Source organism: Mustela putorius, unplaced genomic scaffold, assembly GCF_011764305.1.
Source record: "Mustela putorius furo isolate JIRA1106 unplaced genomic scaffold, ASM1176430v1.1 tig00003901_pilon_pilon_pilon, whole genome shotgun sequence".
Classification (NCBI taxonomy): Eukaryota; Metazoa; Chordata; class Mammalia; order Carnivora; family Mustelidae; genus Mustela; species Mustela putorius.
The window spans coordinates 16,583,071-16,598,990 of record NW_025422049.1 but is presented as its reverse complement, the minus strand read 5'-3'; the positions used below and the strand labels follow the sequence as shown (position 1 = coordinate 16,598,990).

The window sequence follows — 15,920 nt, the reverse complement described above, 5'->3', positions numbered from 1 at the left end:
TGAAACCCTTGAAAAAACGACCCATTTAGCCATATCAACCTTTCCTTCCCCCCACAATTTCCTCTACCATGTTGGAATTGAACATACAGATATAAACACCACAACAACCCAACCCTCAAATCTAAACATCATTTCCAAAAGCAAAAAGGATTCTTTTTCTACATAGTACCTGGTCTCGAGGCTGGCATCTCTGAGACAAGAGTCAGGTTATTGCTTCAACAACATTTATTACCTGCCTCTGACATTCCCCAGATTACAGAGGAGGCAAACGTCTGAGCCTCGTGTTCCATACAAGAAGCAGACAGCTGCGGTAAAAACTGAATCCACACGGGGGTGGGGGGGGGCATTTGCAGGTACAGAGCGGATACACCCAGCCGTGGTTACCCACATCAGAAGACAGCAGAGCTGCTCAAAATCGGGCAAGTTACCTTTGGGATGACAACTGGATGCAAGAAAGCCATACAGTTGGGGTCATAGGTCTTCCCCTGCCCTTGAGCTTCCCTCCCCCTTCAGTCCCCATTGAGTCCATTCTAGCCCACAGACTGGTCCTAGTGTCCTGGGAGCTCCCTGCGGCAAGAGGGAGGGAGGGGAAAGATGTCTGAGGTCTCTTGAGTTTCTTTGTCTTGGTCCCTAAGGCAACAAGAAGCTGGAGCTGCTGTGGCCCGCCTGGCAGCGATGGCAAGCCCGCTGGCTCTGCAGAGCGAGCAGTCCCTGGCAGGCCCTGGAGCAGCTGCCCGTTAGACGGACCAGAGTTCTGATGGACTTCAGGGCTTCCCTTCAATGCCAGGTGTTGGACGTTGTGGATTCAGTTTCCCAGAGGGCTGGAGCGTGCTGTCTGGGCTGTCTGAAGACAAGAGAGCAGAGGCAGTTTAGTGCAGTTGGGTGTGCGGGGCGGGGCGGGGGGAAGGAATAGGGGGTGGGGAGAGGAGGGAGAGGAGGGAGAAACCTGGCTGGGCTGGGTAAGGGGGTGCTTCTTCCAGAGCCTGTCAGACAAGGTCTGCTGGCCTTTCCTTGTCTGGGCCTCAGGTGAGGCGGCGCCTGGAAGGGAAGGAAAGGAGCAGGCGGGCGCCGCGCCCGCGGGGGACGCGGCAGCTGAGGAGGGCGCGCGCGCGCGAGGGACAAGCGGGGCGGCGGGTCTAGACCCCCTCCGTGGCCGGGGTGGTAGGCGCCCCGGGGGCGAGCTGGCGGCTGGCGGCGGCCAGCGAGCCGGCGGCAGTCTCGGCGTCGGCGGCGGCCCACTCGTGCGCCGCGCAGGCCTGGGCCGGCTCGTCCTTGGCCTCGACGAGCTTGCGGGAGCGGGTGTAGGCCAGGATGAGGCCTCCGGCCAAGCAGGCGTAGAAGATCATGATGAGCAGGATGTAGAGATAGGCGTCGTCGCCCTTGGCGCTGGTCGCCTCGCGGCCCACGAACGGGTCGGGCACGACCCCCATGCCCATGCTCGGGCCGGGGCCGGCGCCCAGGCCGCTGGCGTTGCCCCGGTGGTGCAGCTCGAGCAGCAGGCGGCTGAGGAGGGTGCGCAGCCGCTGGCTCTCGCTGCAGTTCATGGCTGTCGGGGAAGGGCACGGCGGCTCCAGGACGCTGCTGACCTTTCCCCCGAGGCGAGGGGAAGCGGGCAAGAGGCGGCGGCGGCGGCTGCGGCGGCACCCGGCTCCCGGGCGGGCAGTGGCTGGGGGCGCGGGCAGCGCGGGCCTCCTTATCCCCTCACCCCCGCCCTCCTCCCCTTCCCCACCACGCCCCCTCCGGCCCGAGGCCGCCTCTTCCCAGGCTCCGGCTGTCTGGGCGCTCCGGGGAAAGGGGACAGCTGGTGGGGGGAGGAGAAGGGGACGAGGGAGGGGGCGAGGCCCCCGGAGGGGCGGACGGGCGGGGGCGCGGAATGCGCTAGGCCCCAGGCAGCGGAGGCTGGCAGGGCAGCTCGCTGGGGCCAAGCCTGGACCCTGGGCTGCGGAAGAGAATTCCTTCCAAGTTCTGGCCACCTGCCCTTGCAGGCCCGGCTTTGGCCCAGAGACAACATCTGGTCCCCCAAGACAAGCTCTGCCCCCGGGGTTCCATCCGCACTGCCTGTCCATAACGGGGCCACCGAGGCCACCTGTCCACGTCCTATGGCAACTGCTCCCACAGCCAAGGACCCTGGCCTATCTTTCCAGCCCATTCTCCTTCTCCCCCGCACAGAGGAGGAGAGCATCTCATTCCGAAGATGCTCAGGACAAATTGGGCGGCTGAAGCAGAGTACGACTCCCTGGTCTCCCAGAAGGGGGGCTGACATACACCGGCCTCCTTGGAAGGACCCCTGCCCCGACCTCCTATCCCATTTTTAGAGAGGCCTACACATCTTAGCATGTGACTATACCTTCCACGATGTGACCCTGTTTAGCGCCAGCCAGCCGTCTTCCCAGAAATGAAACCAAGTTCTTCCATTAAAAGGAACACAGACATTAAAAAGGCCGTTGGATAACAGTCTCTAGATATATCAGGATGTGAAAAGTGCATCTTCTAGAAAATACGCACACCTGCTTTCTCTGGGTCCGGTTAGGCCCTCCGGCCCCCAGCTCTGAGCCCATCCAGGCCTAGGCCCTGCCGGCTTGTTGTGAGGCAGCCATTTTTCCCCCAGAGGGTATCTTCTTTTAGGGGAAAGCAAGGCACTGAGACCAATAGCCTGGGCTTCACCAAGGAAACATGCCCAAAGGATTGATTTGTAGACAGTGAGTAGGAAAAAAAAATCAACAACAGAAGATCATACAGATCAGGTCTGCTTACCGAGTGAGAATAGAAGAAATGAAAAAAAGGATATGTCTTTATGCATGCCTTGAGAATCAAGCTGCCTGTTGGAGACAGTTTGGTCCAGCAGCCATTCAGTCTGCAGGTGCCATAGGTCAAAAAAGGAGGCCTTTTGGGTGCCTCTGCCCCACCTGCCCTTCAGAGAATGCAGACTTCTGCATCTTGGGGTGAGATTGGCACACCAGGGAACTATATCCAGGGTCTCAAACAGAGCCTTGCTTAATAGCTTCTACCCAGGTCTCAAAGGCATTCCACGTAGCCCTGAACACTGACTCCCTCCCAACCACCTTACCTCAAGGTCCTCACCTCCGAGGGGCTCAGGAAAGAATTGTTAAAGTGACTTGGCATGAATGCCAGAGGACACAACTAGAAAATTGTCAAAACAGTATCAAACCAGGGACAGGACTGAAAACCCAGAAGACTTCGGTTACCTATTACATCATGCCCAGAAATCTCTAGGACCTGGGGGTCTGGGGGTGACGAAGAAGCCCCTTCGCTGTCACATAAAAGTCATCATTTAAATTTCTGTTGTACTTTCAACAGCCTTATGAACTAATAGAATTATTCCCATTTTCAGAAGAGGAAACAAGTTCAAGTAGTTAAGTAGCGGGACTAGAATGATAACGTTTAACCTTGTTTATCTCAGACCTAACACATTATTCTTGCCACATGGATGGTATCCATGAACTGCCTCCATTTTTTCACCTCTCCTTGCCATGGAACCTTCTAGAATCTGGCACATTTTGCCAAACCGCTAAGTTTACCAATGACCTCCTGACCAAATTCAAGGGTCTCTGCTCAGTTTGCATCTCTGACCTCAAGGATGAATTTGATACTATCAACCACCCACTCCTTCCTGTAAGTGTCCTACCCTTGGCTCTCATGGCATTGCAGTCTCAAGTTTCTCTTATCTCTCTGAGCCATCATTCTCTGTCTCCTCTGCTGGCTCCTCTTCTTTCCTTTCCTCCTCCAGTTAACTGTTGGAATCCCTGAAGACTCAGTCCTCGGATTTTTTCTCTTAACATCCATTTCCTTGGAAAGCTTCTCCTTACATGGTTTCACGGACCACCTGATGTGTACGTAGCCAAATCTGAATCTCTAGCTCCGATTCTTTCTTGGATCTACCCCCTCCTTCCTTTCTGGTTTTGCTACCATAAGCTTAACCCAAGCTCTCATTACCTCAGGTCAAATAGGCAAACTGCAGAGTCTTCTGGCAGATCTCCCTGACTGTAACCCAATCCGCCCTGCTCTGGCTAGAATACAGATCTTCCTCGACTTAAAATGAGGTTATGTCCCAATAAACCCAACATAAGTTGAAAAGACCTTAAATCGAAAATGCACTTATTATACCTAACCTGTAACATAGCTTAGCCTAGCCTATAGTAGACATGCTCAAAATTCTTCCATTAGCCTCCAGTTGGGCAAAGTCATCTAGCACAAAGCCTATTTGATAATGAAGTGTTGAATGTCTCGTGTAACTTACTGAATACTGTGCTGAAAACAGAATGGCTGTGAGTGTATTGGTTATTAATGAGAGTGAATCAGAACATGTACAGCCAGTCCAGGAAGAGATCCAAATTCAAAACAATTTCAAGTACACTTTCTAAGAACGTGTATTGCTTTTGTACTATTGCAACCTCAAAGAATTATTAGTCAAGCCATCCTAAGTCAGAGACTGTCTGTCATTGTCTTCCAACACTGCTTCTGCCAATTCCCTTCTATGTTCAGAAACCCAGAGTCACTTCCTTTTGCTTCTTTAATGAAATCCGATCTTTTTGGCTGGGACTGAGGTCCTCACCAGCAGTGGACACCATCTCCTCCCCTTGAATTTGAAGAAAAGCTTATTTTGAAAAGAAAGACCCTGCAAGTAACCAGAAATCTTACAACAAGAGCTAAAACAATTATATAAATATATACAAAGCTAACTCTAATTCCATTAAATGAAATAATTGCTAGAGAGAGAACACGTTACTAATTTACAGAAGACTGGCATGGTGGGGCAGGATCAGAGATGGAGGAGGGGGTGGAATCAGGAATGGAGACTAGTCATAAAATTTTAAAAGGCCCAACCCTCAGCAAAAAAACAACAGGTGTATGTGTGGGGATTCTGGCTTTCTTTTCACTCAAGGGGCTGCTGGGCATCCCTTCAAATCCCAGTCCCAGGCCAGCCCTGAATGGCTGAGATGCCAACCCCATTTCCCCACCACACTTAATGAAACTACATCAGACAAGGATTCAGTCTCATTCCTCCCCACCCTTCCACCCCACCCCGCCCCCAAACCTGCCTCCAATACCTGTCACATAATCATCCGTTTATCCATCCTAGTCTAGGACTCACTTACTTCCTGGATGGTGATCAAGTGTGTCGACAAAGGGAAGTAATTTATAATCATGTATTTAGACTTTCAAACAGTCTCGGAAAAGGTTCTGTCCCATGCCAAGTTTGTTTGAAAAGTACAATTGAGGCGCCATGGGCTAGGAAATGCTCTCGCCATTCCTTGAGACTGTGAGTGCTTCCTGCCAATAGTGCAGCTCCGTGGAAGTTGGTTGAATTGAACCAGAGTCGAATTTGGCTCCTGGCCAAGGGACAGGCTCAGTTGGTAAGCACTGTTGGAGTCCAGAAGGCTGGCAGAGCCACAATGGGCTCTGAGGAAGGGGCAGAAAGGAGGCTTCATGAAGCACAAAGTCCAGACCAAGAAGAAACCATTCATTCATTCATTCATTCCACAGCTATTGATTGCAGGTTTTGCTGGGCAGGGTGCTATGCTGAGTCCTACAGACACATGGGTCAAAGAGTTATCCTGGTAAACTTTCTGTGGCTTCATGACTCTCACAGCCACTTGGGGAGCTGCAAAAAAGCAGGGAGTGAAAGAATCCAGAATGAAATGCATAGTGGGTGTGAAGTCTCACCGGAGTTTTGTTTCAGAGAGAATGTGGACCCTGGACCCACACTTGAAACACTAGAGTCCAAAGCCTTGTTTGAAGAAGGAGATACCCGGTGGTCTGCATTTACTCTTATGGCAACCCACCCTACCCCTTCCCACTCCCCCAGGGCAGGTGCATTCTCAAAAGAGGGAGGAGAACAAATGAGAAATTTCCTGGGTCCAACTGAGGCTTCTCATTTGTTCCATAAGAAAATATGTGGTGTTTGGGGAGGGGAGAGTTGGCTGGGTTTTGATAAAGGTCACAATATTTATGGGCTGCAACGGGCCTGAGAGACTTTAAGTGCCTACTTTAGAGACTTTGAGACATCTTGGCAGGCTTGTGCTGAGGACATCCTCTATTGAAGCCACAAACCCGAGCATGAGATGCAGTTCTCTGATCCTCAGGGATTGAATGCTTAACATGTGCTGGGCAGATTCTATATGTTATGTTCATTAACCTTACAGTAACCCTGCAAAGGCGGGTAGGGCTGACGTCACACATATTTACCAGCAGCAGGTCTTGGGCACTGACCACGCAGAATAGACTAGAATTCGGGACACTGGCTGTAAACGACCAGTTTAGCCTCAAAGAGCCACAATCCAGTGGAACAAAGAAGCAAGAGAAGGGCATAGACTAAATAGCTTCCTCTTTCCCAGAAGAGAGGAAGGAGGAGAATCTCATCACCTCGCCACTGCCTGGGACATTGTGCACCTCCCTCCCCTCCATGCGCACTTCCATCTGTTCTCTCTGCTCATTGTACGTACATGAAAATCTCCCTCGCCTGCCAACCCCTCTAAAGCAATGATATCTGTTGCAGCTGCCCCTTTTCTCCCAGCGATTTTCCAAGGATGTCACTCGTTGGCTTAAAATTCTTGAATGGGCCCCATTGGATCGCCAAATTATCACCTTAGTGCAGCCTTCCAGATCCTCTGCTCTGGCTTGAAAATCCCTTCCAATCATATTTGCAGCAATAACTACCCACACGTCTTCAATGTCGGGCACTTCTCCTTTTGTAATTATTATTATTATTATTATTATTATTATTATTATTTTATCGCCCTGCAGTTGACTTACAACATTATGTCAGCTTCGGGTATCCAACCTGTAGGTTTGATACATTTATATGTTGCAATATGATTACACTGTAGCATGAGCTAACACGTCTGCCATGTGACATACCACTTCCTTCTTGCGGTAAGAACAATTAAGACATTTTCCCACCAGATGAAATTTCACTCTCCTAAGCATTCCCACAGGGTGGGATATCAGGGACATGTGGGCTTGTCAGATGGTCCCTGCAGTCTTTTGAGTTCTCAAAAGTCCTTTTCTTGAGTCCTTTTCTTCCCTCCCCTAGCATGGCGCAGTGCCTGTCATATCATAGGTGTTCAGGAAATATTTACCTAGGTTTGCGGTCTTCCTTCCTCCAATGAAACCTTTTTACATTTGAAAAAAAAAAAATTCACTCCATGCAGGATGCCAAACCTGGTGGTTACATTTTTGTTCACAAAGAAAAACTTCATTGTGCAAAATTTCAAATGCACAGCAAAGCTGGAAAAATTTTATGGTGGAAACCTTATCACTTCCTAGCTAGTTTCCACCACTAATGTTTTCCCATATGGGCTTTATCCACCTGTCACCTGGCCATCTCTCCATCTGTCTGTCTAGCCACTGTCTTTTTTCTTTTCGAAGTTGCAGACATCAGCGCACTTCACTCCTAAGCCCTTTCCACTTGCCTAGCCTTAACTTGAATTCAGTATTTGCTTATGATTATTCTCCTACCAAGGTAAAATACCCCTAAGATGACATGCATAGACGTTAACTGAACATTTGCAGAGTTTTGACAAATGTAACTGTATGACTGAACTGCCACTAAGATATAGAACCTTCTCACCACTCAAGAAGGCTTCCTCTTGTCCCTTCCCAGACGTTCCCTTTCCTTCCTCCCCAGAGGCAGCCGCTCTTCTGACTTCTTTTTTCCCCCATCATTGGTTAGTTTTGCCCGTTACATAACATACAAATGGAAGCATAAGGTATGAATCCTTTTGTATAAGACTTCTTTTACTCAGCCTCATGTTTTTGAGAATCAGCTACATCATTGCATTGTCTGTGATCACAGTGCAGTTTCATTTTCCATTATCCATTCTCCTACTGATGGATCCCTGAGATATTTCCGGTTTCTGGCCATGAAAAGCAAAGCCTTGACACCTGGGACACCTGGCTGGCTCAGTCAGCAGAGCATGTGACTCTTGATCTTGGGGTTGTGAGTTCAAGCACCCATTCTGGGTGTAGAGATTGCTTAGGAATGAAATCTTTAAAAAAAAAAAAAAGGACAGCGCTACGAATGTTTTTATACAAATTCTTTCGTGGACATGGGTTTTCCTTTTCCTTGGGTAAATACCTAGGGGTGGGAATGTTGGGTCACAGGGAATATGGTTTTAGAAGACACAGCCAGACTGTTTCCCAAAGTGGTTTTATCTTTTAATACTCCCAAGGTTTGTGGTTGCTTTTAACCTTGACTTGTACCCATAAAATGCATTTACTCTTATACTTCTGAAGGGACCGGCCTGACCATTCGTGGTTTATTACTTAAAGACTTACCCCTGTTTTGCTGAGTGCTAAATGTACATCCAAAGTGTAGATAAAGTTGCTAAAATGTGAGATTCAATTATGTGTGAGGACAGCTTTCGCTGAAAGCTTATATGTACCAAGCACTGGGAGAAGAACGTCATTGGCACTATCCCATTCAGTCCTTACAAGAACCCTGTGTGGGGATGCCTGGGTGGCTCAGTTGGTTAAGCGGCTGCCTTCAGCTCAGGTCATGATCCCAGCGTCCTGGGATCGAGTCCCACATCGGGCTCCTTGCTCGGCAGGGAGCCTGCTTCTGCAGGCAGCCTCTGCCTGTCTCTCTGTCTGCCTGGGCTCGTTCTCTCTCTCTCCCTCTATCCCTGACAAATAAATAAATAAAATCTTTAAAAAAAAAAGAACCCTGTGTGGTAGGTATAGTACCATTCCCACTAGACAGACGAGGAAACGGAGGCCCAGAGAGGTTACGTAATTTGCCCAACGCCTCACAGCATGCACGTGGCCAGGGTCGGTAATCTTCATTACTGTCACGCTCTCATGATGCTGTATAACGTCCTTCAGACAGAGGCTAAGGAAGGGGGAAAAAACCTTCCGTGTCAGAAGACTCATCCGACCCCCTTATTTTGCAACAGAAGACACAGAGGTCCAGGCAGAGGGGACTCTCCTAACGTCCCTCATCGGTTCATACCGAGCCCTCTGAATCCAGCCCAGAAGACTTTCCACTCCACTGCACAGCCCTCTTCAATGCTTTGCGCAGGTCAGATTTTATTTCTAGCTTTTTAATGATGACAAGAATCTGTAACTCCTCTTGAGGTCTTTCAAAACAGTGCATGAAATCAAAATGGGTGGCAGATAACCCCCCTTTGGGGGCCCAAACACAAGGTCATAAAGTCAATTGTCAAATTTGTGTCAATACACGCCTCGACCTTATCTTAAAAATGTTTCTTCCACCCACTCAGTTTTCTCTGAAAGGGGAAAGAAAACAATGTGGGCACTTGGGGTTTTCTGTGGGAAAGGTAGCGTCCCAGGGGCGCTTTTCTCTTGGACTCCCACAGCGCCATCTGGTGGAAGCCCGGAGTTTTCGAGCCGCTTCGTTCAGAATGTTTTTCAACCGGAGCATTTGATGCCAGTTTCTGTGCCAGGTGCTACGTTAGGAGGTTCAGCACCGGGGATCCAGAGAGACCCTCCTTCTAGCATAGAGCTCACTTTCCAGGGGTCAAGAGCTACCTAGACCATTGCAAGGCTACGGTATGGTGGAGACCCTATATAGGAGGCAAAGAGTAGAGTATGGTAGTTGAGAGCAGCCACACTCAGCATTTTATTTCTGGTTTGGCCACCTCCTGGCTGTGCTACCAGGAGACATCACTCAGCCTCTCTGTGCTCGTTGCCTCTTCTGCAAAATGGAAATACTAGTAAAAGTGCTCCCCGCAAACATCCCTGAGGATGTGACACTTGGGATGTTTTGAGTTCTCTGTGTGCATAACATATGGGTAAGGGAAATAACAAGGTTCACCTCCCTGCACCCCTGCCTCATGAGGGATGGCAGAACAGCCTTTGGCTCGGGGCTTGGGGTGGATGTGTGTGCCAGGGAGTTCAGGGAGGGCCTTTGAGCTGGGAGAGGATCTGGGAACATTTAGGAATCACTGGAATCGGGACCCAGACCAAATGAGAAATTGGTTCCCACAGTGAGTAGGCACAGCTTGACATAAAATTAGATGCTAAGAGAAAAATCAAGACCAGTTGTGTCAACTACCGTGTGTTTGTTTTAATTTTTGGCTTTGTTTTGGGGCAATAATGCTTCAGTGGCTCTTTATTTATCCAGCACTATGCTAAATAGGCATGATGGGGCTTGTTAATTTCCTACTGCCTCCAAACCCAATCAGTTCTCAGCCCCTCAACTTTGTTTTCCAAATTGTGTCTGGTGCACACCACGACTGTATATGTCTCTGTTTGTGCTATTCTTCCCTGCAAATGTTTAACCCTTCCATGTTATTCAAATCTTACTCATCCTCCAAGGTCTGGACTCTCTTGTTCATTTACCCATTCATGAAATCTTTTCTATTTTTAAATTGAGACATAATTGACATGTTACTTTCAGGTATACAACATAATGATTCAATACTTGTATATAATGTGAAATGATCACAGTAGGTTGAGTGAACATGTCACCGTACGCAGTTACAGATTTTTTTTTTCTCATGATGAGAACTTTTGAGATCTACACCCTTAGCAACTTTCCAATACGCATCACAGTACCACTAACTATAGTCACCATGCTGGACATGATATCCCCATGACTTATTTATTTTATAACTGGAAGATGTACCCTTCGACCCCTTTACCCATTTCAACCACCACCCAACCCACTCTGGCAACTGCCAATCTGTTCTTTGAATCTATGAGCTTTTTTTTTTTTTTTTTTAAGATTCTACATCTAGGTGAGATCATACAATATTTGTCTTTCTCTCTCTGGACATTTCCCTTAGCACAATGCCTTCAAGATTCATCCATATTTTCAGAGATGACAACATTGCCTTCTTTTTATAGCTAAATAATATTCCTCTGTGTTTGTGCACGTGCGCACGTACTTCCTGTATTTTCTTCATTCATTCATCCATCAGTGGACGCTTAGGTTGTTTCTATATCTTGGCTATTGAAAATGATGCCGCAGTGAACACAGTGCTGCAGATCTCTTTTTGAGTTAATGTCTTATATTCTTCAGATAAATACCCAGAAGTGGAATTGCTGGATCGTATGGTAGCACTATTTTTTACCTTTCTGAGGAAACTCCATACTGTGTGCCACTGTGGCTGTACCCATTTACAGCAGTGTACAAGAGCTCCCTTTTCTCCACATCCTCACCAACACTTGTTATTTCTTGTCTGTTTGGTTCTAACCATTTGGACAGGTATGAGGTGATATCTCATTGTGGATCTGCCTTGCTTGAAATATTTTCCTGAGAACTCACCACATGCCAGGCACAGTGGCAGGCCCTGGAGAGAGAGCAGTGAACGAGACAGACATTGTCTACCTTCCCAGACCTGACAGTCGGCCTGGGACTACAGGCATGGCATCATGGTCACGTGTTACCAAGGTTTTCCAAGATGAGGGATGTATCTAGAGGTGTATTTCCCATAGCTTTCACCACAAAGCACACACAGATAACGTCTATGATGCCCTGGGATGAATGAATAATAAAGTCAACCTCCCAGGGAGCCCTGGCCACTCCCAAGGGCCGAGACATCAATATTTCAGCACACCTGGAATCTCTGGGCAATCTCTGGTCTAGAGCCTCAAGCTACGAGATCGCTATCGCTCTCACTCCACTTTGTCCTTGCAGGCTGATGGGCACAAAAGCGATGCTGCTACAGATGAGTACATACTCTTCGATATTAGCTAGAAGCTGCTAAGAGTCACTCGTGTCTCTTCAGCATTAGGCTCAGGCTGGAGGCTCCAAGAAACACTTCTCGGACAACTGAATCCTAAAGGGATCTCTGCCTTTGCCAAATTCCTACGTAGTTAGAGACTTCAGCTCACAGTACAGCTTCTATTGCACGCCCATCGTCTGATACTGAGTGCTGACAGCACAAGCCCTTCTCCTGCCCCCTTAGAGAGACACAGAGAGAGTGAGAGGGAGAAAACATGAGCAGGATGAGGGGCAGAGGGAGAAGCCGACTCCCTGCTGAGCAGGGAGTCCAACGTGGGACTCGGACCTGGGACTTGGAGATCATGACCTCAGCAGAAGCTTAGCCGTCTGAGCCACCAGGCGCCCCTCAGGAGTACTTCTTAACTTTAATCACCTTAAAAAACTTTACAGAGAGAAGGTTAGGCAGAATGCTGAATTCTCACAGCTCCCAAGCCAGTTTGGAGTTTTTCCTTCTCTGAGTGAAACCAAAAGCCAACCAAGATACCCCACAACCCCGGGGTGGGGAGGATAGGGTGGAGAGAGCTGTTTATATCATAAGCCCAAGGAAAGAATTCACGAGCAAAGAGAGCCCAGGAGCCCTCTCACAGACAAACCAAAGGCTCCTGCTGAAATGAAACAGAAGACCCCATGTCCTTTCCTTCACTCAGACACATATGCCCCCCCCCCCCCCCCGCCAGGGAGGTTAATGTTCTTGCCACAGGGAATCCCTATGGCTAATGAAATGCAGATCCGGATTAGAAATAATGTGGACTCCCCCAAATCCACCTCTCCCTCCCCCTCCAGGGAGAAGGCTGGGTATCAAACTGGACAGAGTTTTAACTCATTTCTTAGATCCCTCATTTCATTCATGCATCCAACAGTCACTGTCTGGGCAGGAAGACGTCCCTAGGCTTCCCTCTCTGGCCTTGTCCCTTATCCACTCTTGGGGAGCTACGTTACAACTCCTTACTACTCTCCTGTGAGGATATGTGCGGTTCACCATCCCAAACTGAATTAGGGCGTTGGAATGCCCTACCCTAAGGAATGTGGAGTTACCCCTAAGGTAGGGCTGTTGGCCATGAAGAAGAAAATACGTTTGGACATGTCCGTAATAGATATGTATGTGTGTGTGTGTATATCCGATTCTAAGCTTCCTATAACTCTGCGCTTGCCAAGAGCCAGGCACAGGAAGAAATATCTGACTTTGAAAGACTCCTTTTCAGATTTATGCTGCAAAAGTCACTCTGGGGAGATAACAAGATATGGGAGTCTGGAGTCTCTTGACTTGTTTTGTTTGACTGATCTCTTACAACCCCAAGGCAACAATGTAAATTATTTAGAGTTGATAATTAGCACTTTTGAGTGGCCCCACCACTAAAGCCTGTGTCGGATTCTTGATACCTTTAGGAATGCCACCCGAGAAACATTCATTCTCCAGGAACCTCTCAGGTTTGCAAGCGTCAAAGGAAATAGTCTGCCAAAGCAAAATAAAACTCAGTCTTGTACAAATAAGAGAGGGTTATGGGAGCTGACCGTTAACCAGGAGCTTCCTTCCTTGGTAACCTATGAAGACTGTCCTCTCTAGGAATTATTTTGTGGCTTAGTCGTAAAAAGAGATGCTTCTGGTGGGGGCCTGGGTGGCTCCATCCGTGAATTGTCTGCCTTTGGCTCAGGTGATGATCCCGGAGTCCTGGAATCCAGCCCCGCATCGGGCTCCCTGCTGGGTGGGGAGTCTGCTTCTTCCCCTGCTCCTCCCTCTGCTCCTGACCTCACTCTCACTCTCTCTCTCCCTCTCTCTCAAATAAATAATAATGTATTTTAAAAAATAAAAATAAATACAAAGAGGTGCTTTTTGTTTATTTGGGTTTTTGTTGTCATTGGTGTTCATCTTAAAGTGCAGCCAGGGTGAAGAACCACTTAAATGGATGAGCTCACCTTACTAGGGATCCAGGGATTTGAATACCAAGCTGACATTTTGATTTGAGTAAGAATAGCATCAACAAGGTGGTATTTTAGCAAGGTAAGTTTGATTTTTTTTTCTTAAAGATTTGATTTCTTTCTTTGTCAGAGAGAGAGCCAGAGAGAGCACAAGCAGGGGGAGGGGCAAAGGGAGAAGCAGGCTCCCCGCTGAGCAGGGAGCCTGGCACAGGGCTCCATCCCAGGACCCCAGGGTCATGACCTGAGCCCAAAGCAGATGCTTAACCCACTGAGCCACCCAGGTGTCCCCCGTTTGGTAGGTTTACATCCGAGAGAGTAGACCAGCAGTGACGGAAGGAGTGGACTTGCCAAGAAACAGGTTAGGAGGTCGATGTGTAGTTCTAGGGGAAAAGGACTGAAGGTCCAGTCTAGGGTGGTAGGAGCGGGAAACAAATAAGAGATGAACTGTAGGTACGTGAAGATGCCATGTCTCACAAACGAAGCCCAGTGGAAACAACAAGCGGGTGCCAACACTGACATACACTCATCTGCGTGCGGGTGTTTTAAGGTCACTGGAGTTGTCTTGTCCCCTTCTTCACAGCCGTCAGGCCAACAGAGGTTTCTCATGACCTGAGCCTCGGGCTCTCCTGCACCCTTACTGGAACACGCTAGTTCCAAAGACCGATCCTTCTGAGGCTTAGCACGTTCTGGACAGAAAGTGATGAACCTAAGTGATTCATCTTTTTCACCCTCAACGTGCCCAAATACACCCATCCTTCAACCTCTTCACTGTATTACCTATCTTACCTGTCTACACCAAGCATGCCTGACCCTACTCAGGATGCTCCCAAGAAAAAGACAGAGGACAGGGGCGCCTAAGTGGCTCACTTGGTTAGGTGTCTGGCTCTTGGTTTCAGTTCTAGTTGTGATCTCGGGGTCCTGAGATCAAGCCCCGCCTACATTGAGCCCCAAGTTGGGCTCCACACTCAGTGCAGAGTCTGCTTTAGACTCTCTTGCCCGTGGTGTGCCTGGGTGGATAAATTGGTTAAGCATCTGCCTTGGGCTCAGGTCATGATCCTGAGGTCCTGGAATTGAGTCCTGCATCAGGCTCCCTGCTAGATGGAGAGTCTGCTTCAACCCTTCCCTCTGCTACTCTCCCAACTTGTACTCTCTCTCTCTCGATCTGTCAAATAAATAATCTTTAAAAACAACAACAACAAAAAAAACCTCTTTCCTTCTCCTTGTGCCCTTCCCCTACCTAAAATAAATAAACAGTTTAATAAAAAAGTAGAGGTAAAGAGGCTGGAGCCCAAATCAGGACTAGTTCAGAACTAGTGTCCTCCTTGCCAGAAAAAAATTTTTTTTAAGATTGTATTTATTTGAGAGAGAGAGAGAGAGAGAGTGAGCGTGCAGGAGAATCCTCACTTCTTGTGATGGCTTCATCTACAGCCTCACATCCTTCTAGGAAAATTCGGGACCTAGGGTGTCGTTAACAAACCACAGTCCCAATGGAAAGCTAGAAGTGCTCAACCCTATAGGCAACATGACATGCCTGATTTCCTCTGTTGTTCACCGTTCCATTTTTACAAAGGGTGTCTTCTTCAAGGTTTGGTCCTTTTATTTATTTATTTTTAAATAAAGGAAGAAGAAACTGGGGCTAAGAGGGTATCATGAGATTTGTCCAGGGTTACAAAGCTAGTGATAGAATGAGCCAGGCTTCCTCTCCTCTATATCCAGAACCCTCCACAGTATTCTGGGACCAGCAAGCATAAAAGCCTTAAAGCCCTCAGTGTGCTAAGTAATACGTGAAACCAGCTCGCTGAGGAAATTGCCTGGCTAAGGTTGCCCTGATCCAAACACTTTACATGGACTAATGTGTTTTAATCCTCGCAACCACCATGTGGGGTAGATCCTCTGATCAACCAACCCCATTCGTTCAGATGGAAAAATGCAGCAGGCACACATTCGTGAACTTGCTCACAGTCATAGAGCGTGTGAGGAGCAGAGCCAGAAAAGAGACTGAGGACAGTGTTTTATTCCACAGTATCAGGTGTTCCAAAGCAGTTCTACTCTATTAACTGTATCAGTGTAACAGCTTTAGGTTCAGATGCTCCAAACTAATGGATGGGACATATATAGGCCGGATTAACTGCTTAATGCAAATCCATAAACCTACAGATGAATGCTTTTAAAATATGTGCTTACAAGTCTGGCTAAGGGGCACTTGGGTGGCTCAGTTGGTTAAGTGTCTGCCTTCGGACTCAGGTTATGTTCCTAGGGTCCTGGGACAGAGCCCCACATCAGGCTTCCTGCT

General features: G+C 48.2%; 1 protein-coding gene across 1 annotated transcript; it reads right to left on the bottom strand.

The window, feature by feature from the left end:
* Positions 1-208: 208 nt before the first annotated feature.
* On the bottom strand, positions 209-1,743 carry KCNE5 (potassium voltage-gated channel subfamily E regulatory subunit 5). The gene has a single exon (XM_045068259.1). It carries the CDS (start codon positions 1,542-1,544, stop codon positions 1,137-1,139), a length of 408 nt encoding a protein of 135 aa, XP_044924194.1. The 5' UTR covers positions 1,545-1,743; the 3' UTR covers positions 209-1,136.
* Positions 1,744-15,920: the final 14,177 nt, after the last annotated feature.